General features: G+C 41.1%; 1 protein-coding gene across 3 annotated transcripts in view; it reads left to right on the top strand.

Moving 5' to 3' along the window:
• Positions 1-24963, top strand: part of Col25a1 (collagen type XXV alpha 1 chain) — a 385869-nt gene extending 360906 nt beyond the window's left edge. For all 3 annotated transcript variants that reach the window (XM_041633950.1, XM_041633896.1, XM_041633829.1), the window contains 6 exons: positions 1539-1592; positions 7773-7826; positions 10257-10310; positions 14867-14944; positions 16668-16706; positions 20163-24963. In XM_041633950.1, the coding sequence (XP_041489884.1) occupies positions 1539-1592; positions 7773-7826; positions 10257-10310; positions 14867-14944; positions 16668-16706; positions 20163-20165 (282 nt within the window). In that variant the 3' untranslated portion in view covers positions 20166-24963. The remainder of the gene's footprint in view (positions 1-1538; positions 1593-7772; positions 7827-10256; positions 10311-14866; positions 14945-16667; positions 16707-20162) is intronic.
• The last annotated feature ends 1446 nt before the right edge of the window (positions 24964-26409 follow it).

The raw sequence follows: 26409 nt of genomic DNA, 5'->3' as shown, positions 1-26409 counted from the left end.
TTAGCTGCCAGGTCTTCCTCAGAAGTTCAAGTCTGGATGTTTACTAAGAGAGAAGAACGCTGAGTCCTGCTGCCTTCAGTGTCTCAACAACCTAAAACAATTCATAAAAACCTTCCCTGTAATCCCATGACAAAGGCTCCGAATGGGGAAAATAAGGAATTTATTTTAACTTGTTTTTCCTTTACATTTCTGTCCATCTTAAAATTGTAATTTCTTCCTTAAAATGAACCTCCAAGTCTCTACTCATGGCATGCATTGTGTGTCTCCATCATTTTTATCATTTTTTGTTGTTGTTGATTTGGGCAGCTCAGTTTTTACATGTTTACCATAGTCGGTCAGTATTTAGAAGCCTTGTGGAGGTGAACTTTGCGATGAAGCAATGAGCGCATGATTAAGATAAATAAGAATTCACCAACAAGAGAATGAATTTGAAACTCTGAATTCTTTCCTATTCAGACATTCTAACAGAATCCATGTTCTGCCAGAACAGCCATGGGAGTAAGCTAGACAAGCTGAAATGAAACAGTCCTCATGTGTGCAAACACTGTTGTGCACTCTTTACTGCTTAAGCATGGTCTTCCTGACAATCGAGCAAATAACCCTTATGACATTTTTTTTAAGAATCAAAATTTTCAGTTCTACAACTCTTCAGGCAGTTATTATTTTCCACTGGACCCCAGAGTTCTTACATTCTTTCAGATATTATCTTTTCTGCAACAGAAACCAATTATATCAATCAAGTAACTTGACCTGCCTGATGTGTAAAGTCTAGAATGACCACCCCCCACCTCGTGAGCCCCTGTTATCCCAATAGAGCTGCAGAAAGATGATTCGAAAGTTAAACACTATTCTCATTCATATGTTTTCCACTTAAATTGCTAAAAAAAAAAAAAAAAAAAAGTTTTGAGGCTTTGGCCATGGGTGTCAGTGACTGTGGAGAACAGACTTGGGGAAAAGACAGTAGAAAGAAAGGATGGTTATACTTTCCTGGTTATGATTATGGAGGTGCGGGGCTGGAGAGGCAGCTCAGCAGTTACGAGCACTGGCTTCTCCTGCAGAGGACCCGGGTTCAGTTCCCAGCATCCCACATGGTGGCTCACCACAGCTCTAACTCTGCTCTGGGGATCTGGTGCCCTCTTCTGGCCTCCATGGAAACTGCACACACATGATGTTCATACATACATGCAAGTACTCACAACACATACACATAAAATAAAAAATAAATTTGGAAAAAATGATGACAGAAAAATGAAGCTGCTTCATCAGATAAAAATAAATTAAAATAAATAAATAAGAATGAAATATGGATTTTGTGTATACTCTTTGTGGAAGCATGCAGTTAGATGTCTCATTCCTGTTGCATGAATTTCTCAAGAATAACTGGCATGAAAAACCATCAAGAATAAAGTGCTTTAGAATCAGATAAGTTATCTGAAGAGATCATTCTCTAAGATAAGTCAGAGTAAATCAGAATTTCTCTTCTTGCAATCCTTGTCTCTCACTGGTCTCATAGTATTTTATTTTTATCTTTTTTTTAGGGTGCAGATGGTCCCATAGGACCCCATGGCCCTGCAGGTCCCAAAGGAGAAAGAGTAAGTCTCTCTCTGGGTTATCACACTTAAGCTGAGCACTGAAAGAGCAAAGCATGGCTTCAAAATGATCTCAAACTGTTCATTGTTCAGGAATGATGGGGGCTATCTAGTATTAAGTAAAAATATTGCCCATTTGAAGCTCTATTCAGAGTCCTAAGACTTCGAGAAGAAAACCATACAGCATAAAACGGAATCAGTCTGCCTTAATGAAAACAATGCATACATTTACATAGCTAAAATAAATAGCTCCCATTAGTCCTTCTTAACCCATAAGGAAGATATTTTCATTGGGCCTTCATCCAGAAAGTTGAAGTCAATGAAGCTAAAATTTCTAGAACTACATATTCTGGTTGATAATCTTAATACAAAGCTACTGTATTCATTCCAAGTAAATTCTAATATTTTTCCAAAGGAAATTACAAAACCTAAATATTCTTCTCCACACGGTCACCCGTGCTCTCATTTTTCTTTTGTGAGTTAAATAATGACCTGTTTTCCTATAGCCATAAGGAAATGATTTCAGTGCAGTATAAAATGAAACCCTTTCACTAACCTCACTGTTCTAGTCTATGCTTCCATATCCTTTGGAGGAAAAAAAAAAGATAGACGTTCGGGGGAAGATGAATATCTGACACACAAAAATGTGCAGCAGCCTCAGCAGCTGCTCGTGTGTCTAGAACCTCTTCTCTTCTCACAATTTTTTGCCCACTTTTTCTTTTCTTCACCTTGGAAATCTCGTGTGTGTGTGTGTATGTGTGTGTGTAGAATTGCGAGCAGTTTCCCTACCACACACCCTACGAGATGAGGAAAGGATGTTGAATGTGAGCATTGCATAATGTTGGCATGGTGCAAGTTTGTGGTCTTTTTAAAATGAGAGTTTTCATCAGTCCAGGGTAATTTTATTTCTAAAGAGAGGACCAGGTAAGTAGCAATGTCTCTGACATGCCTCCTAATTCCCCAGTCCTGTGTTCTGTAAATTCATACATGCAATAATTGCTTATGAGATGCAACTGTGCACAATGCAATCCTTCAGGAGTGAAAGAAACACTTCTACTTAAAGAAACCCCCTTTGCTCGCTGCTCTGCTACACTGACTATAGCCTTATAATTGATTCATCATCACAGAGACTCATTAATAATCATAAATATATGCATAATATATAAATAATGTTGCAGAGGAAGCAACTGTTTTCTTTTTTCTATTATTGAAGAAAAAAGATTCTTTTCTAACATGATATGTTCTGATTATGGTGTCTGCTCCCTGTACTCCACCCAGTTCCTCCTCATATCCTCTCTTATCTCTCATTAGAAAAAAAAATGGGCTTCTAAGAGGTGATACTAAAATATAACAAAATAAAAAATAAGATAAAACAAAAACAATCACATCAAATTTGCACAAGGCAAACCAACAGAAAAAAAAGAGCCTGAGAGAAGGCACAAGAATCAAGGACCCACTCACCTGCATGCTCAAGTATCCCATAAAAACACTAAACAGGAAGCCTATATATGTGTGTGTGTGTGTGTGTGTGTGTGTGTGTGTGTGTGTGTGTATGCGTGTATGCAAAAGACCTTTGTGCAGGCCTGTGCATGCTGTCACAGTCTCTGACTTCAGATGAGTTCTGCTCATGTTGACTTACAGGGCCTTGTATTCTTAGTGTCCTCCATCCCTCCTGACTCTTACACCCTTTCTGCCTCCTCCATGGGGTTCCCTGTTTTCTGAGGGGAGGGGGGTTAATGGAGACCTCCCCTTTATGTCTGAGTAAGAAAACATCTATCTCCATTAATCTGAAGAGTGTATATTGCAGAGAAATCTGTGCAAAAAATAGCCAGAGAACAAGACCAAATTCAATACAAATATATGGGCTGTTTCCCAGTAAAGACTGTCCTTATCCAAGAAAAGTTCTCGAAAGAGGAGTCCTTAAGAATATATTATCTGCATCCACTATTGTTATTTCTAAGATCAAACCAACAACTTCCGGTAATCAGCTTCATTAAAAATACTTCAAAGCTAAGAGTGCCCTGCTGGCAATAAAGATTCATTTCCAGGCACTGGATGAAGAAACTCGGTCCATCCTAAAATTGGAGCAGCAAAGCTCAGGCGGTCTGTTGGCAAAGCGCCCTGGGGCTCAAGAGGGTTTGCTGTTTGGTAAATCAGCTGCTACTTCCGATAGCTCAGCCACGTCTCAAGGGTATCAGATCTCCGCGCTGGTGGCGAATGAACCAGCAGAGCAAATGAAGTCTCTAAGAATTCGTGAAGGCATAGCTGAAGCCAGGTGCACGCGGTGTGAAGCGCCACACTGTGTCCCCTCAAACGGGATCATGTGTCAGTATGCCGCGAGTGCCCTCGCGCAGAAAGCCACACCATAATGTGGGTCTCGCCGATAATGGAGGTGCCATCTGGAGGCTGGCTCCTGCAGATGTTTCCGATTTGAAAGCAGAAAGGATGGGCAAGGCCAGCATTCTAGAACAAGTTCGTGATACTGATATGCAAATTGAAGAGCCTGGATGAAATCCGGCCAGCTTAAAGGAAACGAAGCATTTCACATGCAAACTTTCTCAATACGTGACTGACATTTCGGTATGCAGTTCCCAATGCCCCCTGCCTTCCACTGACTTCTTCATGTGAGTAAAGGACAGGCCCTTGAAGCCACTCCTAGATCCCTCTTTGACCTGTTACATCAAACGACACACTTTCTCCTCCAAGCCACTTGCACTTTGGGTCTGTCCTCCAGAGCATACTGGTGGTTTTGATTTGAATACTGAATTCTTCCTCTGGCCTTAGAACCCTGTAATGTTTTGAGTTTGAGAGAGCCAAAGGTTCTTTTGGAACCCCTTAATACAAGGGGGGAAAAACACTATACTTTCAAATCCTTGAGTTAATATTTCATTTCTGAGAGTATCCAAGATGCAACCGCTGGGGTTGGTGCTTTGGTGCCGAGAAAAAGATCAAGACTCCATGTGACTTGAACAAGAAAGAAATGTGTCTTTCACATAACCAAAAAGCCATAGGAAGAGTGTGGGCTTTGCTTCTACCCAGCCAAAATCCTAGCTGTCGGTCCAGGTGTCACTCAAGGCGACTTGTACCAAGGACAGGGCTCCCCACAAGGGAAATAATCCTAATGGAACTTCCAGCTGAGTGTCCCAGAGCCTCCTTGACCAACACTGGCTCACTGGGTCCCCTTCTCAGGGCGCTCTGCTATGAGGGGCAGGCTAGTCGAGAAGAGAAAGCCGGAAGCCAAGTGCTGCTGTGACTGATACTTTGTTTCCATAAGCCATGTGTGTTCCTTTTAAAAACGAGGCGACCAGAGTTCTCAGTAGAGGCAGGGCGGAGAGGTAGGAAGGAAGTTCCATGGCAATGTTTAGACTAGAGCTGGTCTACGTCCAGTTAGCTTACTTCTGTGAACCTGCCTCTAAACTCCACCCCAAAATACCAGGAATGCATGCCCGTGTGTGCACACACAAACACCATTTTAAAACTCATAAATAACACTGCCAAGTCTATCAGAAAGAAGTCTATTTCAAATTAGCAAACTTTAAAGCTCTTTCCACTAAAAATATGACCTATAATTGTATAGCAGCTAGCCCTGTGACATCTGTCATTTCAGACTGTATAATGTCATGTATTACTGTCACATTTGATCTTCTTGACAATTTTCATAAAATATTTATCAGTATCTCATCTTATGACTGATATAACTTAAGCACAGAAGGATTGAGACAGTTCCTGAAGTTCTGGAGGCCTTGCCACCAGAAAGAATGAAAAGTGTAATTCAAATTCAAATCTAATTTTTTGACAGCCAGTACCCTGAGTGCCATTGCTGTTTCATTATTAGCAAATACGAAGTGGTAAGAAAAGCTCAGATTCTTTTTTTTATTGATTTTTATTAAGCTCTACATTTTTATCTGCTCCCCTCCCTGATTCTCCCTTCCTCTTCAACCCTCTCCCATGGTCCCCATGCTCCCAATTTACTCAGGAGATCTTGTCTTTTTCTACTTCCCATGTAGATTAGATCTATATATGTCTCTCTTAGGATCCTCATTGTTTTCTAGGTTCTCTGGGATTGTGGTTTATAGGCTGGTTTTCTTTGCTTTATGTTTAAAAACCACCTATGAGTGAATACATATGATAATTGTCTTTCTGAGTCTGGGTTACCTCACTCAAAATGATATTTTCTAGCTCCATTCATTTGCCTGCAAATTTCAAGATGTTATTTTTTTCTCTTGTGTAGTACCCCATTGTGTAAATGTACCACATTTTCCTTATCCATTCTTTGATCAAGGGGCATGTAGGTTGTTTCCAGGTTCTGGCTATGATAAACAATGTTGCTATGAACATAGTTGAGCACATGTCCTTGTGGCATGATTGAGCATTCTTGGATATATGCCCAAAAAGTGGTATTGCTGGGTCTTGAGGAAGGTTGTTTTCTAATTTTTTAAGAAATTGCTATACTGATATCCCACCAGCAATGCAAGAGTGTTCCCTTTACCCCAGAACCTCTCAGTGTTTTTGATCTTAGCCATTCTTACAGGTGTAAGATGGAATTTGCATTTCTCTGATGACTAAGGATGTTGAACATTTCCTTAAGTGTCTTTCAGCCATTTTAGAGTCCTTTGTTGAAAGTTCTCTTTAGGTCTGTACTCCATTTTTTTTTATTGGATTATTTGTTCTTTTGATGACCAATTTCTTGAGTTCTTTGTATATTTTGGAGATCAGACCTCTGTCTGATGTGGGGTTAGTGAAAATCTTTTCCCATTCTGTAGGCTGTTGTTTTGTCTTGTTGACCGTGAAAGCTCAGATTCTTAAAGATGTCCATCTCTGGTGATCTTACTATAATCTGTGTGTCTTTTTGCTGACCATGTTAGTGGCTTCACCAACTCCCTGAATTTAAAAGAAAAATGCTAGTAATTCCTGCTATCTATTCACATGGAAACCTTCAGGACAGAGAAGGAAAAGCCTATCCCATGCCTCTGCTGCTAGAGTTCTCAGGGAGACCTGTCTTCTACACACATAAAAAACTTTAAGCCTTTCTGATGGCAAAATAAAAGACAGACGATAGAACTTTCTACAGAGGTGCTGATGCAAGCATTACCATTACCATTGTCCCTGATGTTTTCACGCTGCATGATAACACACACCTTAATCTGGAGGAAGCAGCACAAACACTCTTAAAATGAAAATTATATCTGTATTAAGCTATTTCTACTCACAGAGCACCTCCAATAACCCTGATTCTTCCACAGGCATTCTAAATTATCACTTACCATAACCCTATTAAACACACACTTAGAGTAGGTAAAGATAACTATGTGTCTACCCACCAAGCACTCACTGAAGGCATAAAGGATTTTCAATCTTTCTTTTTTTCAAAAAAAAAAAAAAGAAGATATATATAACAATGTCTGACCCAATGTGATTAATCTATTCAGCTAATATTTACTAATGCGCTGAGCACTATTCTAAAACATGACTGAGCTGGAACCACAGACAAAAAATAATGGTAACATCTGTGTGTGCCTCACAGAGTTCAAGGGCCAGAAGTGACGGAAAGCTGTGGGAATGGACAGAGTCGTCAAAGGAGGGCTTCTCCAAGGAGAGAGACTTGATTTTTAAGAAACCTTTCATTTAAACAGGGAAGAAGGCAAGACAGGCCAAGTTGTGAATCCTCTAAAATCCAGAACCTTAGAGCACTAACACAGACGGGAATTCTACTCCTGGCCTCATATGACACATTGCAGTAGAAACACAAGCACAATAAAAGATACTGTATAAAATAAATGTGTAGGGTCTGTGTACAGGACTCATGTCTAAAATGAATGTAGTTTGTGTGGTGCCTCATCCCCAAAATATCAAATCCAAAGTCAGCTCTACCCCTAAACATTTCGGGTGAGGGATAGGCACCTGCAGCTTAAAATAAACATTAATACTTTCCACCAATTGCAGAAGAACCCAAGCAGAGCATTCTACACATAAGAATTCTAAAGCGTGCCTGGCAGTGGTGGCTTCCTCCTGTCCTGTCAACGGTCATCTAGTAAAATCTGTGATGGTGGGTGACTGTCACTACAATCTTAAAGGAGTATGAATCGTTGGCATTCTGCTAGAACACTTAAATGGCAGGTTTCTATGAGAGCTATATGGGGATGTAAGGGTCTGTGTGTGATTGGAACTTTTTTTTCATTTTAGGGAGAGAAGGGAGCTGTGGGAGAGCCTGGACCCAGAGGACCCTATGGGCTGCCTGTGAGTTCATATCATGTGATCGCCACCATCAGCATGCTCCTGTGGCCTGCCACTGACATGGTTAACTCGTCCTAGTGGGCACACTAATCTCCTTATAGGAGCAAAGGCAATTCAATGAGCAGTCACCAATACAGGGACTTCTGAACTACAGTTAGGTCATCCTCAGTCTCAAATGGTCCCTGCACATACAGACACACCCAATCATGTCATATGATCGAAGATCAGAGACAAGGGGCTAAAGATAACTAACAGGAAAACAAGGTCCTGCCGGACAGATGGCACCCTTCCCTTGCCTTCTGGGTGGGCATCCATAACTGGCACTCCCTTGAAGGGTCACTCGCATCACTTGGATGGGAAAGTTTCATTTAGAACAGCCTTTATTCCTTGTCTATTCTCCTAGACTATTAGCAAAAAATTATCTTACAAGTGGAAATTATGATCCAAATTGAATTGCTACTCATGATGACAGTGTTTCTGATCTGTCTAAATCTTTGAGCGGACAGATGGCCTTCAGAACATAGAAAGTTGGCAATGTTCTGTCTTCTAAATTCCGAACCTTGCAGAAGCAAACTGAGGCCACAGGTTTCTGCAGAAATGACCTGCACTGTGGTTCCATTCAGTTGCGGAGGGTAGGACTCAAAGGATCATGTATTGCCTTTAGGTTTTTAACCTGCCTGTACTTTCCACAGATTTTTTTTATGAACTCAGATAACAAACTTCATTCACAATCATTTCAGGGCTTAACCAGGTGCTGGCTTTGACATAGATGTCAAAGTGTACTTAATGGAATGAGTTTAGCTGTTGGGAACTTTGGGCTGAGCATAGTCTGATCCCGCATTCCCACCATGCTGGGATGAAGTTACCCTCTTGTGTAAATAGTCAGACCAACCCTCTTAGGAATTCCTCTTTTACAAAGCTCACTGTAAAACTGCTTCTGAAGTTGTGATGTTCACACTCCTTATATTTAAGGTGATTGTCTAGCCAAATTCAAACTATATTTAATGATAGACAGTGTTTAGGTTCTCCATTAATTGAAAAGCTGAGTTATCAAACTAAAGAAACATTGATTTACATTTTTCATTAGTGTTGGTGTGCTTTTTAACTCAACTAAACATTTTTTGTTGTGTTTTGTTTTGCACTTCCTTAATAATGAGCTAAGTCAGACCAAGCATAGAATTTGAGCAAAATTACTTGTTTAACCCAGTAAAGAATTTAAATCCCTCATGCCCCATAACTTCAACTAACAGTCCCCTCACTTGATTTTTTTAAAGAAATCTGACTAATCAAGGAGCCTTTTTCACAATTCTAGCATAGTCTTTTTAACACTAATGTTGCATGCCCAGAGCAGCCTTAAACAAGAACCTACTGATGAAACGCAGGAACACTAATGTAGCTATTATGGTTCTTTGGCAGGGTAAAAATGGAGAGCCTGGTCTTGATGTAAGTAATCTACACAGCAAACATCCTCCAATTATAAGAGATACATTCAATGGTCTCCATCATCAGGGAACACGAAGAATACAGAATATTTTGTTTGTGCATGTGTTATGCACGTACACACGTGTATACACACACACACACGCACACCATATATATAATTACTGTGCACATAAATAGCAATATAAAATATACTAGTATTTGCACAACATAAACAAAGGAAAAATAATTAAAATAAAATTAGTAGCCTGACCCTGGTTAGTGGTACCTCAAAATCCTTTCCTAAATTAAGGATGCTCAGCATCAGTATGACCCAGTTATGGAAAAAATAACCATATATCAAGTCAGTCTGCCTCTCATGTGCTGCCCTTGGGGAATGGCGTTTTGTCAAAGCTGTTATTATGCAGTGTTCTTTTTTCTTTTGCCATTAAGTCTCTACGTGCATTTTCTCTTATGCCAAAAGATTGTGTAACAATACAGACTGTCTAAAGCAAATGCCCCTAGGAACAGTCGCTGCTGGTTGTACCGTGTGAGTAACGAAGTTGCAGTAGCTGCCGTTTATTGAGCACCTGCTATGTGCAGGCATCATTCTGGCACTTTGCATCCACCATCATTTAACATCCACCACAGCTGTGTGGTAGTCATGAACCTCATTTTATAGTCAAGGGACTAAAGGGCAGAGGTAAATGACTTGCCCAAACCCACACAAGTCAGTAAATGTGCCAGGATCCAAATTAGCATTCCTGTGTTCTTTCTCCTGCATTGTTGGGAGAAGAAAAAAACCAAGGACCCTACTTGCATAGCTCATTGAGATGGTAGAAAGTACTGTTTCTAAGTGCTACTGTTCTTTGTAAGTCTAAAGATTGACATGTTCTTTCTTCTATCTGAGTGCAGACCAATGAACTGTGGTGGCAGCAGCAGCGGTGATAATTTTGATATGATCTTGCCACGGTCACACCAATGGCTAACTTGAGTTTGCTTTTCACCCCCTAGGGCTTCCCTGGTCCTCGAGGCGAGAAGGGTGACCTGGGAGAAAAGGGAGAAAAGGTGACTTCTCCCAGCATGCACCTTGGGTGTTTCTGCTAGCACTGTCTGCTCTGCTGCTGAACCTGTGTGATCCCATCGAACACCTTTCTTGTCTCAGTCCTGTGTTCCAAAAACATACAGATGGCTGATCTAAGAAATCGGGTCTTCAAAGAGGACTAAAGAAGGCTACCCGGCTAGAAATGAGGGCACATCCAGCATAGGAGGAAGATTCTGACCCCTGGATATCAAAGCTACCGTCTTTCAACTGCCTGACCCCAATTTTTTTAATGTAATGTCTAGGGGAATTGAATATTTTTTCACAAAAGTAAAATCACATCACGCAAACCTCAGTGATATTTTGGCAAAGCCCATCTCATCTGCAGACCAGTATCTCATTTATATACATGATATTCCTAGGAGAGAGACTGCTGCATGGGATGTTTTGATTTTTTTTAATTCAGAGGTAGAAGGCAAGCATTGTGACTGAGAGACCACATTATGCCTGCTATGCAGAAGCTACTCTGTTAGCTGTAAAGCCAATAGTTGTAGGCTTTTGAGTGAAGACATTGGTTATTTTATGGGTTGGTATTAAAGATCTCTTGGGACCATCAGTCAACTCCATAGGTTAACGGGGCCGATATCAAACAACATGATTTTATAAACTAAAGAAAAGTTTGGATTTTAAATTTTAAACATCATTTTCTCCATTTCTCTTTAGTTCTGTTCCATCTGATCTTCTCTCTCTCTCTCTCTCTCTCTCTCTCTCTCTCTCTCTCTCTTTCTCTCTCTCTCTCTCTCTCTCTCTCTCTTTCTCTCTCTCTCTCTCTCTCCCCCTCCCTCCCTCCCTCTCTCTGGTTTGCTATAGTTTTTAATCTAGTAGTAAATCAGATAAGTTTTTATATTGGATGAAATGAATGGCAACAAAAACTCAATAATGAAAACCTTAAAGTGTTTGACTATGTACCTGACGATTCCAGTTTAAACCAGATCTCCTCCTTTGATTAATTCATGCCTTGATATACTTGGCAATGCATTGTTTTTTCAAACCCAGTAAACTCTCTTGAACAGTGAAACTCTGGTATGCCAAAGAAAGGGCTTGCAGCCTGCTGCATATGTTTTAAGAGTTAAGTCATTCAGCTGGGCAGTGGTGGCACACGCCCTTAATCCCAGTACTCAGGAGGCAGAGGCAGGCAGATCTCTGTGAATTTGAGGCCAGCTTGGTCTACAAGAGCTAGTTCCAGGACAGGGTCCAAATCTACAGAAAAACCGTCTTAGGGGAAAAAAAGAGTTAAGTTACTCAGCTTCTCACTTTCTCAATGATAAGAGTCCACACAGTGGTCAACCCAAAGCACCGCCATCAACAGCATCACATATGTGAAGCATGTGTGCATTCCTTTCCCCAAGGGCTTTCTACATGATAACCCTTGACATCTTCACACCGCCATCCTACGGTGGGTGCTATCACCTCCCCACTTCACAAACAAGGAGAAGTATGCCCTAAAACGTTCTCTTTTTTTTTTTTCACATTGTAAATCCCAGCTACCAGCTTTATGTGATTTGAGATCAGTTTTGTGCGGGACCATTGGACACAGGCACATTGTCTTAGAGGCTATGTTTGTTCGCTTACCTTATACTTACCTAGTAGGTAGTACGAAATTTTATGCTCTTTAAAGAAGTTAGAAATCACCAGTATTGGCTCAATGGTAGAGACCTTATCTATCACGTGCAGGGCCCTGATTTCATTCCCCGGCCCTGCAATGAAGGGACGAAGGAGTGTATGCACACAAGAAGAGAAATTCCCATCAGTGTGGCTTATAAAAGCAAAAAGTCACAATCCCATCCTCGGAAAAATGCATAATCGCCCATATGAAAATATTTCCATGCTTAGAAGATTTGTATTCAGGAAAATCAGATTCTGAATATTAAGCACTTTGTGTTATCTTTTTCTTTAAGAAGTAAAAATTGACAATAATTATCACATTTTAACTGCTCATACACACAGTGAGAGATAGGTAACTTCGTGGTACATAGATACACTATTTCATCATGTGATGCTGGTTATTAACACTGACATTGTATTATTCCAATGTCTCTTTTTCATAAAGCTTGCTGTTTACTAAAATTTTAACAACAAATATAACATTGCCTATCACGGAATTTGAGTAGTTAATCTTAAACCCATTTGACAATCAAATCATGAATTCCACTTAAACAACATGCCTGGCCTCAGTTAGACCTACTCAAAGATGGGTCCATGGCTCCATAGAGGGCAGAGCACACCCAAAAAGTTTCAGTTTATGTCGTGGTTTGGAAGCAACTTGGTGTGGGAGGTAGAGTCTCCATGAATGAGGGCTTCTGAAGGCATCACCCATTTCTTCCATACCTGCTTTTTCTTCACCTTTTCCTGTCACATCTTTGTCTTCCGTCGTGCACAGCTAAACCACACAGAATTTCGTTCCCCTGTATTCAAGAAGCCCACGTGGTTTCGATTTCGAGCCTTCTGCTGCAATGTTTTTGGCACACGGGAGAGGAACAAGGAGGAGCTTCGCTTCAGCTCACGCTGTCACAATGAGTGTTCTAATTTGAATGGGTGTCTCATACATGTCTGTGGTGTGGGTTGTTCTGTCTTTTCTCTTTGAATATTCATGCCGCTTGCTTCAAAGACTGTTCGGTTTTATTGTAACTGCCATCCAGGCTGTAGAGCGAATGTTCTCATTTAAGTATGTATCTACGTATCATCTTCTGCATTCTGCACCGCGCCAACTCCCTGTCTATGTGTTTGCAGATGTATACGTTAATGTAAAACAGCTGGGGTGCATTCCTTCCTTCCCCTCCTTTTGCCTCCTTTCAATTCCTCCATCCCTATGATCTGTGCAGACACCCCACAACCTTGACCTTGATTCCCAAATACTAATTCCCACAGCTACATTCCCACTGTATAATTATCCTGCCTACCTCATCTTAATGAGCCCAGACTGCTTTTCCTATCTGCAGAACTGTGAGCTGGAAACTCATTTACCACTGTGAACACTGACACGGGGTCTACAAGAGATGGGAGAAGACCACCTAGGTCTATAGATGTCGGTTTCTCCAGTCGGCACTGATGTCGAGGATTAGCACCCAAAACTTTCAATTAGTCGAGTATTCACTTTTATGTTTGCTAGGAAGAAAAAAGTGAAGCCCCATGAAAGCCCATTTTAATCCCAGAAAATGTTCTGGTATTACTGAGAGCTGTAAAATAGGGTTTGATTGAACATCCCTGGGAGAGACAGAAGACATTGCCTCTCCCTCTGAGTCTGTGCAGACAACACGTGTTAACAAGTAGGGAAAGTAGCAAGTTTGAAAGGGACTCACAGTTGGGTGGAGTATCCATTATCCATTACCCACCACCCCACTCCACCTGCTACTGACTGGCTTTGTACCATTGATACTTGCCATCCACAGCACAAATCCCTAATTCACACTTGACTCCAACATTGTGGTGGTCAGCACTGATCTGGGACTGGAGAGATGACTCAACAGTTAAGAGCACTACCTGCTCTTCCAAAGGTCCTGAGTTCAATTCCCAACAACCCCATGGTGGCTCACAACCATCTGCAATGAGATATGGTGCCCTCTTGAGGTCAGTCATCCTCAACTTAGACCATAAAACCCAATACGGACAAGTTCAACAGAATTGCCATATTTATGGCTGCCCATGCATGCTTCAGCATTGCCAAGGCATAAATTCCATTTTTTTCAAATTCAGCACTGATCTGCCTTTCTGATGCATCAGCCCTTTTGGTCTCCTTCTTCTTGTTGAGATAGATAGATAGATAGATAGATAGATAGATAGATAGATAGATAGATAGATAGATAGATAGATCCATTCTGTTGCCAGAATCCACTGTCACCATGCCAGGTTTTTTATAGTATCACTCTTCTCTACGTCAGAAAACAATGGTAAATGCCCTTCCAGACTATCCTTAGCTAAACCATATTTTGAATCATTTTTATTCTACACCCCACCCAAATAAAATCTGTCTTCTATTTAAACCCTTGTATTCACAGGGGGAAAAGGGAAAGAAAGGCAAAAAGGGGCCTAAAGGGGAGAAAGGAGAACAGGGCGCTCCTGGATTAGATGCACCCTGCCCGTTGGTATGTCTAACTCGTGCAACTGTCTCCAGATGTTTTTTGTGAGGGGTGAAATGGGAGAGGAACAAGCCAGAGGGACCAGTAACAGCAGCTTCCCAGGAGGGCCATTGAACATGGACCTGCAGACGGATGCTCAGGATACACAGATGTGCCTCACATCTTATTTGCCAGCCATTCTCGCTGCTCTGTCTCTAAACTCTCATACAGGCTGGAGCCTGACTATAGGATGTGAAGAAGGGCCAATGCCATTGCATGCCCTTCCACAGAGGAGGCTATGGTCTCCTGACAAGGCCTCGTCATGATGATGAGAACCGTCTCTGCATGTTATGTCCCTTCTAAATTGTTCCTCTCCCGACTTTTTCTTCTAGTTGTTTCTTTTAGCAGATGTTTGCCTTCAGTGACTTCTTGGATTAGTAACGTTATGAGTTAATCTTTACAAACAGGGATTCCGTGGCGTTAAGGGGGAAAAGGGGGAGCCAGGCCAGCCTGGCCTGGATGGGCTGGATGCCCCTTGCCAATTGGTACAGTATTTCTCTTTCCTACCATCCTGCATGCCATTCCTTTATTTACTATGTATTCGTCTGTATCAGTGTAAAGTGCTTCTTTCTGGAGTAAACTTTACATGATAAACATACTACATGCATGTGCATGAGCGGACTCCTCCCTGGGCTCTGCAGAGGGGAGAGAGCAAGCATGTGTTATCAACAAATGTAAATTAATCTTCTAACATTGTTCTCATTACTGACGTGTCCATCTCCATGTTCTTTGGAATATTAACTTATCCAATAAATATTCAGAGATTATTTATGAGTTAGACAAAAATACATGATGCAAAGGCACTGGTAGGCCAGAAGTTTGGATGATTACCCTACTTAACTTTTTCCTTTCCTCTGAAAGAAATAAAGATGTTTTTGTCTCTCCCATTACAGTTTTATCAGGGCCATAAACGAGGCCAAACCTACATAACGAAGCTTCTGTGGTCAGAAGTTAACCAATCCGAAGCAACATTATTACGAGACCATAGAAAAGAAAGCAACTGCCCTGCATATCTAAAGATGATCATTGACTGCAGCCCAAACCCTCTTCTCTATCACATAACCTTTTCGACGTAATGGTCTCTCCCTGTAAAACTCACTTTCCCGAAGTAGACAGAATTCCCTCCTTCATTGGCATGAGCTCAAAATCCTCCTTATACTAAAATCTAAAATTCTACTGGCTGATCCTTTTCCTTGTACCAATCTGGCATCACCAATTTCTCCCAAATATGTTACAAAGCTAGATTATTTTGTTACAATAAAAAGGGTAGCGTAATTATATTTTGAGGAGTAAAACGAAAGCTTTTTATCGTCGTGTTCCACTTGGTCTGCATGACCTCACATAGTTCTTCAGTTATAAGCATGATTCGTTAAAGGGAAATGTATATTTTGTGAGTCTTTTAAGAGATTGTGTGTATAGAAAAAATATTATTCAGTCGACTGTGATAGTTAGAACGTGTTAATATGGAGAACTCTGCCTTTTGTTTGCTTGTGTTGATAAGCCACATTTTATAAGCCCCTTCATCGGAGGGAAATGCATGCCTTCGACATGACACAGCCTCCCGTCTCATGTGGATCTGAAGATGCTTCCACCTTAAAATGCATTCTGCAGTATTTAGAAACCTTCATTCGGAATGTTCACCAGCTTCTGAAAAGCTCAACAGAAGCGCTGGCAAACACAATGGATGGCATGTACTTTAATATGCAGACAGACTGCCGGGTTTCAAATGAGTATATTTTATAATATCCACTGGCATACGGAGAGCTATAAACTTCAGCTAGAAATGCTTTGCCATTGATTGCCAATGCCACAAACCATAGTCCATAGTGACCCCAAGGAAATGAAACTCTGGCAACGATGACTGTGAGATGTTTTGAGGGCACTAAGAGGTGCCATGCACTGTGCAGATGTGTTATCTACAGCTCTGCCTGTGAGCAACACATGAGACAACTACGCTTTGTACATTCTGTCTTCAGAATTAGACACTGCCCTTTCTGTACTCACGTCTTTTCTAGAGGTGTGCTCAGTCTGGAAAGCATTTGAATTACGTTCATTTTAATTAAACATCACAAGCCACTGCTTAGTGTAAGATGCCTATGACTGAAGCCACCTGATAGAAACAATTTTTGAAGTCTCTTGGCATGTCGACTTACATATCTGATTACTTATAAGAACCTAAGGAATTCTTTTTCTTCCCTTCAAATCCAGGGACCTGATGGATTACCCATGCCTGGCTGCTGGCAAAAGGTAGGTAGGCCTTAAAAGTTTTTTTTTCTAGAAAGAAACCCTAATCTTGACCAGGCCCTTTCCATTGCAGAACAGACCTTTTACATTTGACCTTATTGAAAACCAGGTATTTCAAAGCAAATATGCCAGCTCTGGCCAATTTTTTGATGAATGTGTTTAAACTGATTTCCACCCAAACCCGTGGGCAAAAACCAACTATAATCTTGGCAAATATGATCTGGAACCTCAAGGTCATTGTTTGTGATGGAAAGGTGCCATGTATCTGATAAGATTGTTTGGCTCTCTGCCAATGAACTCTTTCCTCCTATTGTTTAAAAATTATTTTAATTGTGATTTTTCCCTGTATCTGTTGCACTGACAAATATGCAGATATATGGTCGAACCCTGTGCATAGCAGTCACACAACTGGGAAAGCAGAAAATATAAACACTTCTCAGTGATGTCTCGATTTGTTTAGTAGTGTCTGCTTAAGTCTATGCTGGCATCCTTTATATTGGTTTGTTTCATCTTCATCACATGACTGCCCATCATCACTGTGAATGTATTCAGTACAAATGGCTCAACCCAGAGAACCTTCTGTGCACAAAGGCTATATGCCATGCCCTATTGTGTCAATTAATCCATATAGTAGCCTACGTATGAGTAATAGAAATTTGGAAACATGAAGAAACTTCCAAGAGCAGCAAGCTGGTAGGTAGCAAGGCTAGGAAGGAGAAACATCAGGCAGTAGCGGTAGCATTTCAAGCAGACAGACGGGAACTCTGTGCATTCTGCACTGCCCCGGGAGTGAAGACGTTTTACATAGTGATGCTGTGACCTCAGTGTGTAGGTTACTGGAGGACAAAGAAATGCCTAGAAAGAGCAATGTGATAAGGGAAGCATCCAGGGTGCTTCGATGGCTCTGAAATTTTATCTCCAATACTTTGTAGCTTATCCAGTAATTGTAGCCAACCACACGTCATTTGGAAAATTAGAACAAACCGTGTAAGCCAGCGTGTGGAAACATGAGGAGACAATGGGATCTTGGTTGCCTCTCAAGTCAGCAACTCAACCATCAGGAAATCTTCTGTGATTTGCTTTCTCAACTAACTTCACACACTTAGCTGGGGACAAAAACGCCTCCTCTCATGGCAGCGTCTTTTATTTATTAGCTTCCCTAGCTCTCCTTTGAGCCTATCAGATAATTAACTCGGTTGCATCTGAGGTCAAGAGGGTCTCTGGATAGAGACCCCCTCATCAACGCCTTCCTTAGCCTCCTGCCGGCTTACCTGCCGTGCACAGACAGACATTGTAACGCCATCCTATGCAGGGATGTGCTGTGCACAGACATTGTAACGCCATCCTATGCAGGGATGTGCTGTGCACAGACATTGTAACGCCATCCTATGCAGGGATGGCCATTTGCTCTCTATCCTCTCCGCTGTAATTCACTAAGATGATTTTTTTTAAGCTGGTCATTAGCACACTGCACCCAGAGATGCCAACAGTTCATTTCCCCTACACTGGGCACCACTTAAAACTTGGAGTCACTGTGGTCTGAGACAATTCTAAATCATTTTCTTTTTCATAAAGAGATAGATGTAAGAGCAACAAGCGAGAGGCTTTTTTCATCTCGTTAGCCCCTGAAATGAAAACCCAGTAGTAACACAAATACTGTGACTGAACCGGAATTGTCCATAGGAATATTCAGCTTTCTATTAAATAGGTACTATATTCTACATAAGATTGAGAATCTCATGAATCTGACCTCTCCTGCAAAGAAAAATAACCCAATTATAAAACTTTGGTATTGCTTAGAACCTCCACACAGCACATACAAACTCCATCAACATCTCCCCTCTCCGAATAGCAATGAAATAATCAGAAAAAGGAAAATTTCTCAGATTTCTTCGATAGACAATTTAGATATCTCAAATAGTCAAGTAATTTTTTATTTATATGTTCTAAATAAAGCATGTAGGTGGCCTTTGGCTAGTCCTGTTTTATTTGGGCTATCCAGTATAAACATGTTTGTGGCATTTTAGTGTCTTATTAGCATATACTAATTACACATAATGAATCCATTATGGCGTTTTCATACATGTATCTAGTATATTTTGGTCATATTCGCCCACCCGTTACCTTCTCCTGTCTCTCCCCTCCCCCCATTGATTTCCTTTCCAACTAGTCCCCCTGCTATTTTGATGGTCTAATGAATTTCATTAGGTCACTTAGAGGATTGTTCATAGGAGGACGGGCACCTTAACAGTGCTTAGACTGTTTAAGACAACGTCTCCCCATCAACCAGCAACTACATATAGATCCTCCGTGATCCGATAATGACAGGTTCATTCTTACGCCGTTAGGATGTTATTAATGCACTCATTGAAAGGGGAATCTGGACGACTCACCTGTGGAGGGCGGGCCAGAAGGCAGCCATCACCCCACTCCCCTCTGCACTGTACTTTTCTCATTGATTTTTTCTTTGAGTAAAACTAAAGGAAGCGCCAGACATGGTGGCACATGCCTTTAGTCCCAGCTCCCAGAAGGCAGGCAGAGCGCTGTGAGTTCAAGGCCAACCTGAACTATACAGTGAAACCCTGTCCGCCCCCCCCCCCCCCAAAAAAAAGCAAAATGAAACAAAATCCTAAAGAAGTCTCTAAGATCTGCTCTGTAAGCTAATAGCCCTGTGAAAAGGCTTCTTAGTCTGAGTTGATGGCGGTTCTGGAAAGACCTTCTAAATGAGGAACCAAAGATTCTGGGGAATTTTGTTTTGTTTTGTTTTTTGGTCACGGTGGAACTGATAGCAGGCAGGTTTGTCTTGTCAGGTGCCTTTCAGGGCAAGGCTAGTTATAGGACAAAGGGACCATGACTAGGAAATGCACATGCGCTCTATGCAGGAAGCTGTAGGTTAATATGCCTTTGAACTTAGACCCTTTGGCCATTATTAGGTTATGTTACCATGCCTGGAGACATTGTGTGCAGTAATGGAAGCATACCTTTAATAAAAATCACAGTTTTCAGCCGGGCGGTGGTGGTGCATGCCTTTAATTCCAGCACCAGCACTCAGGGAGGCAGAGGCAGGCGGATCTCTGGGAGTTCAAGGCCAGCCTGGTCTACAAGAGCTAGTTCTAGGACAGGAACCAAAACCACAGAGAAACCCTGTCTCGAAAAAACAAAACAAAGAAAAAAATCCCAGTTTTCTGCTTTCCCAGCACAGTGACTAATACAATCACTTCTCATAAAGTTCTTGGTTGGCCATGGAAAAATGGGAGGTGGAGCTAAGATGAGAACCATGGTAAACTGGAGTTTTAAATAGCATGAATTGGGAAACATCAGACGATCAAATTGGCTTGCTGACCTAAAGAAAAGACTACAGGGTTCTTCCAGTGTTTGCAAAATAAATGTTAATTTGGAATTTTTATCAAAGTTACCACTAACTCCACGTGTGTCTGTTTGTTGTCTGTTTTTCTGCAGTGATGGATCTAACCTTCCAAGCATGAAGTTGTGTATATAATGGTCCACCTGTTATATTTATAGTTGAAAAACTGTGACTTGCAGATTTTTGCAAGTGTGGGATCTGCTCCCCCCGCACTGTTTCTCCCTGTTCACAGTAGTACAGGCGCCCATCTCTTCTCACATCTGAAACTAGGCAGTGTACGGAAGTGAGGAGGCCACAGGAAATATAACTCGGTGTCTCTATTTTACGTGAACATACGTATTTATAGGGACATCAGTGACAAAGAATGATTGCCCTCGCTCGTTTCCTATTTGGAGCTTGTTGACTGCATGGACAGAAAGTGCCATGAAATAGTTTACATGAAATCGTGACCAAATACGGACTCAAAGCTATGAACATGTAGCACACATTCCCTAGGAACACCCATTCGCCCCCACCCCACCTGCTGAAACCTTCTAAAACCAGCATGACCCTGTGCCAACCCTGCTTGTGCAAATGCAGATGCTTGCATGCCACCTCACAAGTTCTCTGACTACAGCTGAGCCTTTGTTCCTTTTGTCATCTCAAGGGGGTTACACCGTGGCTCATTGCCAAAAAGAGATAAGTTGCTGGAGAACACACACACAGTTGGTCTTATATTTTGAGGGAGCTGCAGTCCCGACTGCAGATCCACAGATCCTAATAATGCAGGCTCCTGTGACCGCCTTGGTTGAAAACCGAAGGGTTGAGTGGGTTTCTGCCACTTGTTTTCCTTGGGCTGCGCTTGGCAGTGAAGACGTCGGAAGAGGACCCGGTTCGGCATCCTGCACTGTCTCTCGTGTGACTGAGTTGGAAGGAGATTTATAACCACGGAAATCCAGAGAGGCAGGAATTGTTTTTCTAGATGAACTGACGTCCCAGGGGTGTTGATCTCGGTGCTTTGGGAAAAAGTCAGAGGTAATGCAGCTGTGTTTCCGAGACAGCGGAGCCTTGGAATGGAAGCCCCTGTTCATGCAGATGGAAAGGTGCAGACTTGCCATCAGAGCTCAGGGTGCTGAAGACACCGTGTCCTGAGAAGGACAGAATAAGATGTGCTTCAAATGCCAGGGAATCCTTAGTGCTGGCTCTACCAAAGGTAGCCGGAAAGTGTCCGTCTCTCCCTTCCTTCTGGGGTTGACACACACCAATCGGTTTTTTTTTTTTTACAAGTTCCAGAAACAAACTGTAGTTTCCATTCTTTCTCATACTTTTTGTTTTCTTAGGAACAGAAACTATTTGCTTCACTTTGGGCCTCACAGGTTTTTAAACGTTATTTTTAAGAAAAGTTTTCAAATCATGTAATGATTTGAATCCAATAGTAAAAATAACCTTACCATCTCCTTGTTTTAAGATAATTGAAGAGATTATAAGGCTTCATTTTTTTTACTTAATTCATTATAAAGTATGACAAGCATTTTTTACTACTTTTTGATTGACGTTGACAAATTTGTTATCAACGTGAAAGTCAAGATTTTATCACATTTGATAGCATGAACTTGCTTCTTCTAGGTTTTTTTTTTCTATATTGAAGTTTATTTCTCGAGTTTTGTTTTTACATTTCTAAGTGTTTGTCTTATCCACAGACCAAATCTGAGATCTCAGAAAGCCCTGGAATATAGTTGCCAGAAAAGGTCTTTTTTTTACTGACTTGCTCAAAACATACCAATGCAGACTTAGACTGGGCAATTCCTTGCTGAGTTTGTGGCATGTTTTGAAATGACTTATTCTAAGTGGAAGGGTGGTCTGGAGAAGCACCATCCGTGGGAGCAGTGGTCCTAGCAGCTCCTTAGAGAATTTCATTTCCCTTGGTGATTGAATGTCATTTTTCTGGGAACATTTTGAGCTCAGTGTTTAGATTTTCACCACCAGAAGGGAAATTAGTTCACACTTAGGCTTACAACAGTGAAGATACAATTTCAAAATAGATCTTAAGATGTCTTTCATATTGTGTAACCAAATGCTCAGTCATACAAAATGATGTCATCTTTTTTCTTTGTCATTTCTGAGGTTAGAATTTAAATGTTAGATCAGACTATCTAGTAATACTTCTAATAACATTCCGCACTCCTAAGCCAATTCAGCATTTTTTTTTTAAGTGAAGAGTGTTTCTAACAATTTCTTGTATGATATGTTTAGGGTAAGGTATTTCACAATAAATGAAACAATTCGTCTTAAATCATTTGGGTCACAGAAATGAGCCCAAGATGACACATTATCTTCAGAAACAAAAAACAAAATAACTGTATATAGGATCTTGAGGACAGTCTGGTGACTATACTCCCTCCTATCTTCCTTTCTGTTTCTCCACTAGAAAGAGGTATTGAGAGGGATCATTATTTCACATTTAGAGATTCTAACGATGGTTGTAATATTGAACTAGTTTCTTTAAAGTATTGGACACACCCCTGTAGAAAAATACTGCACAGCGTGTGTGTGTACTGGGGTTTTCCTTGTAAGGCACATTTGAAGGAACGTGTAAACTTCTATTTCTGTACTTCCTTGGAACAAACAACAGGATGATGGTAGTTCTCTATGCTCAGTGGATTGCTAGGTTACCCGCCATGAGTTAACCTTGAGCTTTGGACTATGGAAACATATTTACTCATCCATTTTGTCATCTAACCGAGTAATTTCCAAAGGAATCAATAATGGATTATTGTGTTGATACATATGTTTATAGATTGCATTCTTTTTCATAAAGACTTTTTTAGGGAAATGAAGAAAAAGGGTATGGGACACTCACTGGAGACATGTCAAGGTCAGGTTTTACTCCCACTGTCACGTTGCCTCTCTCCACCGTTTTCCATTAGCCTCGGTTGCTGCTGGGAAATACCCTTCCTTTTTTTCTCAATGGATAGTCGACCTCTACTGCTGGCGATTTTATTTCTGTTTAATGGCATTCCTAAGCTGTTATTGTGTGGCTTTATTTTTGAAGTTCATGAATCTGTTGTAATGTACTTCAATGACCAGCCTTTCCTCATGTAAAACAGCCTTCTGTGGTGCCCCTTATCCTGTGTTCATCATATATACCATATGCCTTTATCAGTTTTCATTTACCTTTTTCTTTTTTTGAGTTCCCTCACCTTCCAGCTTACACACTGTAAGCTTGCCTGACGCAGCCAGTGCTAGAGAAGTCTGCACGCGACACGTAGGGTACCTAAGTATGCCTGAATCCCTCCCATCTTTCCTTTCCCATTATCAAATGTAGCTTTGGAGGGTTTTTCCTTTACCTGTTATTTTATGGAGAATATTGGAATGTCTCTCACTCCTACCAATAGAAAGTTCTTGGCTTTAGCCTTATACTCTGAGTATCTGATGTGTTCATGGGCAGTATGCATGTGTGTACTTTGTGTGTATATCTGCTATCTTAAAAAAAAATGGTCAGATCACCATTCTGTATTTTTGGGGAAATTGTCCTTAGTATTTTTGTCACTTAGGAAATGTGCCTAATTGCCAAGTATTCTTTAACATAACAAAATAACACTTTAAGCCCCCTCCCACTATATTTGTCTGAGAGTTCAGCATCTTCTCATAAGTGGTGGTGGGAAACTTGGATGCTGACATCAGAAACTTTGATTTTCTTCCTTTCTTGATGATATTCGGATTATTTTAATGTTTAATGCCTACCAAAACATAGAATTTAATGATTTTTATAATAATAACAAAAAGTCCTACTATTTTATAAGGCTTCCTGGTGCCTTATCATTCCAAAAATACTAAAAATGGCCAGCTGTGATCCCGGGGGTTGAGAGGTCTGACCAGTTAAAATTCCGCCAACCTGTGTTCGGATGTAAAGGCTGTCTGTCCCTACTTCTGTTCTCTTAATGCATCTTCTCGCCCAGAGGCACTCCTCTAACTTACGTTGCTGGTGAAATTATTTAGGGTTTTGGTTACTTCTATAATAACAAACATTTTAATGGCTTCTTTTTCCACTAAAATGCATTTACATGTGTAAGCTGCCTACTCCGCTTATTGGCAGACTTTTGGAGACGAGGATGGACTGCGTTATGCTTGACTTCTTGACAACAAAGAAAATGCCAACATTTCTCAAAATAAGTGGATATTCTGACATATCTCAGAACTATTCATGAGTCGGGTTCCTGAAGAATATCACACATGTTGTTGGTGTTTGGGTGGAGTTCTTCATTGTGTTGTAAATGTTTCATTAAGGTGGACATTTTAAAAAAGATGTATGTATCTGATTTATCTTTTGGAAATATTATATTTTTTATTTGTATTTTTTACATTTTAAAGTTCATCTCTATGTGCAGCTATTTTTATATTGCCAAAAACTCACATAAATGCAAAGTAAGAGGGAAATGGAAAAAAATGACAAGTATTTGTAAGATGACAAGTGTTGCCTTGTAGGTTTGTTTTTTTAATGTTTCATGGGCCAGTCTCATGTTCTCGGTTATTCTAATAATGTGTTGTATCTTTTCACTGTATATATGGTGCAAACCTGATTGTCTTGGTAGTGTAAATATTTAAAAGATTGAATTTTTCCCATTTGATTTCTCATTTCAATTGTAATTTTTCCCGCTGTCATTACTGACTCAATGGCCTGTGAAGGCTCTGATTTGCAATTTGGAGAGAATTGCTTTGGGGTTCATTTTCTAATTTGTTTTTAATTTACTTTTAAAACTTGTTTTCAGGGTTCCTAGTTTGTGAGAAGTTGATCTTCGGAATTATTTTTACACTATTTATGACTTATTTTCATAATGTAAAAAGTGTGTAATTATTACAGTATTAACCCAAACAGTGATAATAAATTGTATTGTTATAAAGTTTTAATGATATTCCTGAGAACGTTGTCCTATTTTCTTTTATTTAGAAACAGTCGACAAAACAGTTGACTACTTTTCTTACCACACCGTAGTGTGGTGATATTTTTTTTTTTTAAACAAATGCTTTCGGGGTCATATAATAATGCTTCCAAACTCAGCTTCCACTCCAAAGTCACTTTGTTCTTGAATTCCCTATCTGGATGATGTAAGTTTCACACTAGGTTACCTGTTCCTCCTTCCCCTCCCCCTGACACCATCACCACATCAGAGTGTAGTGCGTAATTTCACAGCATACCCATCCACCATGTGACTAAAAGCCTACACAAGGCACCGATGCACCACGTTATTCCTAACTGGAAGCCTGCACGAGGCACCGATGCACCACGTGGCCCTGAACTGGAAGCCTGCAGAAGGCAAGGGCGATTTGAAAAGCCAAAGCCCTTCCGGTACTCCTTTCTTGCTGTTGCCCTTTTCAACACGCTGAGTCCCCATGCTCTCTCTGTGCCCTCTGCTAGGTCTTCCTCCTCCACCTGCTCACTAATTGTCCACCCTCAGGCTCCGATCTCCCTCTTTTTCCGGTTGTTCTCCCTGGAAGTGCTCCTTCATTTCCAGGATGCAGACTGAGAGAGTGAGTCAGCTCTTCCTAACTCCATGCTGGCTTCCTGACCAACAAGCGCTCATTCTATTCACCTTCACCCCTGCTTTTCTTCCAGACTCGCAAATCCTAGGAAATGAAGCCACTTTTCCCTCCACCCAGGCAAATGAGATGGAAACTTCAGCCACTTTGGACATGCCCACTTCTCATAGCCCACCCATTCTGCTAATTTATGTGGAACAATGGCTTGTCCTGTCACTGTGCTTTGATGCTACAACTCCTGAATCTCAGATCCACCCCTTTTCTCCATCCCCCACCACACACACAGACTCAGTCTAGACTCTACTCAACCCTCTCCTGACCTTTAGAAGAGTCTTCCAAGCAGACCCCCTGAGACTAATAACCTCTTTCCCTGTTTTTTCATATTGTCTCATCTTGAGGGTAATGTTTCAAAGAAAGTTAAAAAAAAAAAAAGCCACCTGAGATTTCTCATGACCATTGCCTTTTGGACGACCCCCATGCCATTACAACTTCAGAGCCCAGGGAGATGGGTCAACAGAGGGACACTTGCCACCAAGCCTAAGCAACCTGACTTTCGTCCCTGAAACCCACATGGTAGAAGGAGAGAACCAATTCCAAAAAGCTCTCCTCTGCCCTTCACACGCACACCATGGCGTGCACATAAACACGCTAAATAAATAAATGTAAACCATTAGAAATGAGCTGTAGTTTTGAGAGTGTGCCTCAGTATAACCCAAGAGCATGGGCTCAAGCAGCTTTGCTGGAGACAGCGCTGCAGGGAACGTTTGCTGCGCTCCCTCCATCTCTTGCCTGAAACCCTCTGGTACTCACCCACTTTCTTGCGGA

This window comes from Microtus oregoni, unplaced genomic scaffold (genome assembly GCF_018167655.1).
Source record: "Microtus oregoni isolate MIOR12 unplaced genomic scaffold, Mior012 000000F_ref0000247, whole genome shotgun sequence".
Classification (NCBI taxonomy): domain Eukaryota; kingdom Metazoa; phylum Chordata; class Mammalia; order Rodentia; family Cricetidae; genus Microtus; species Microtus oregoni.
This window is presented reverse-complemented; position numbering and strand designations above follow the sequence as displayed.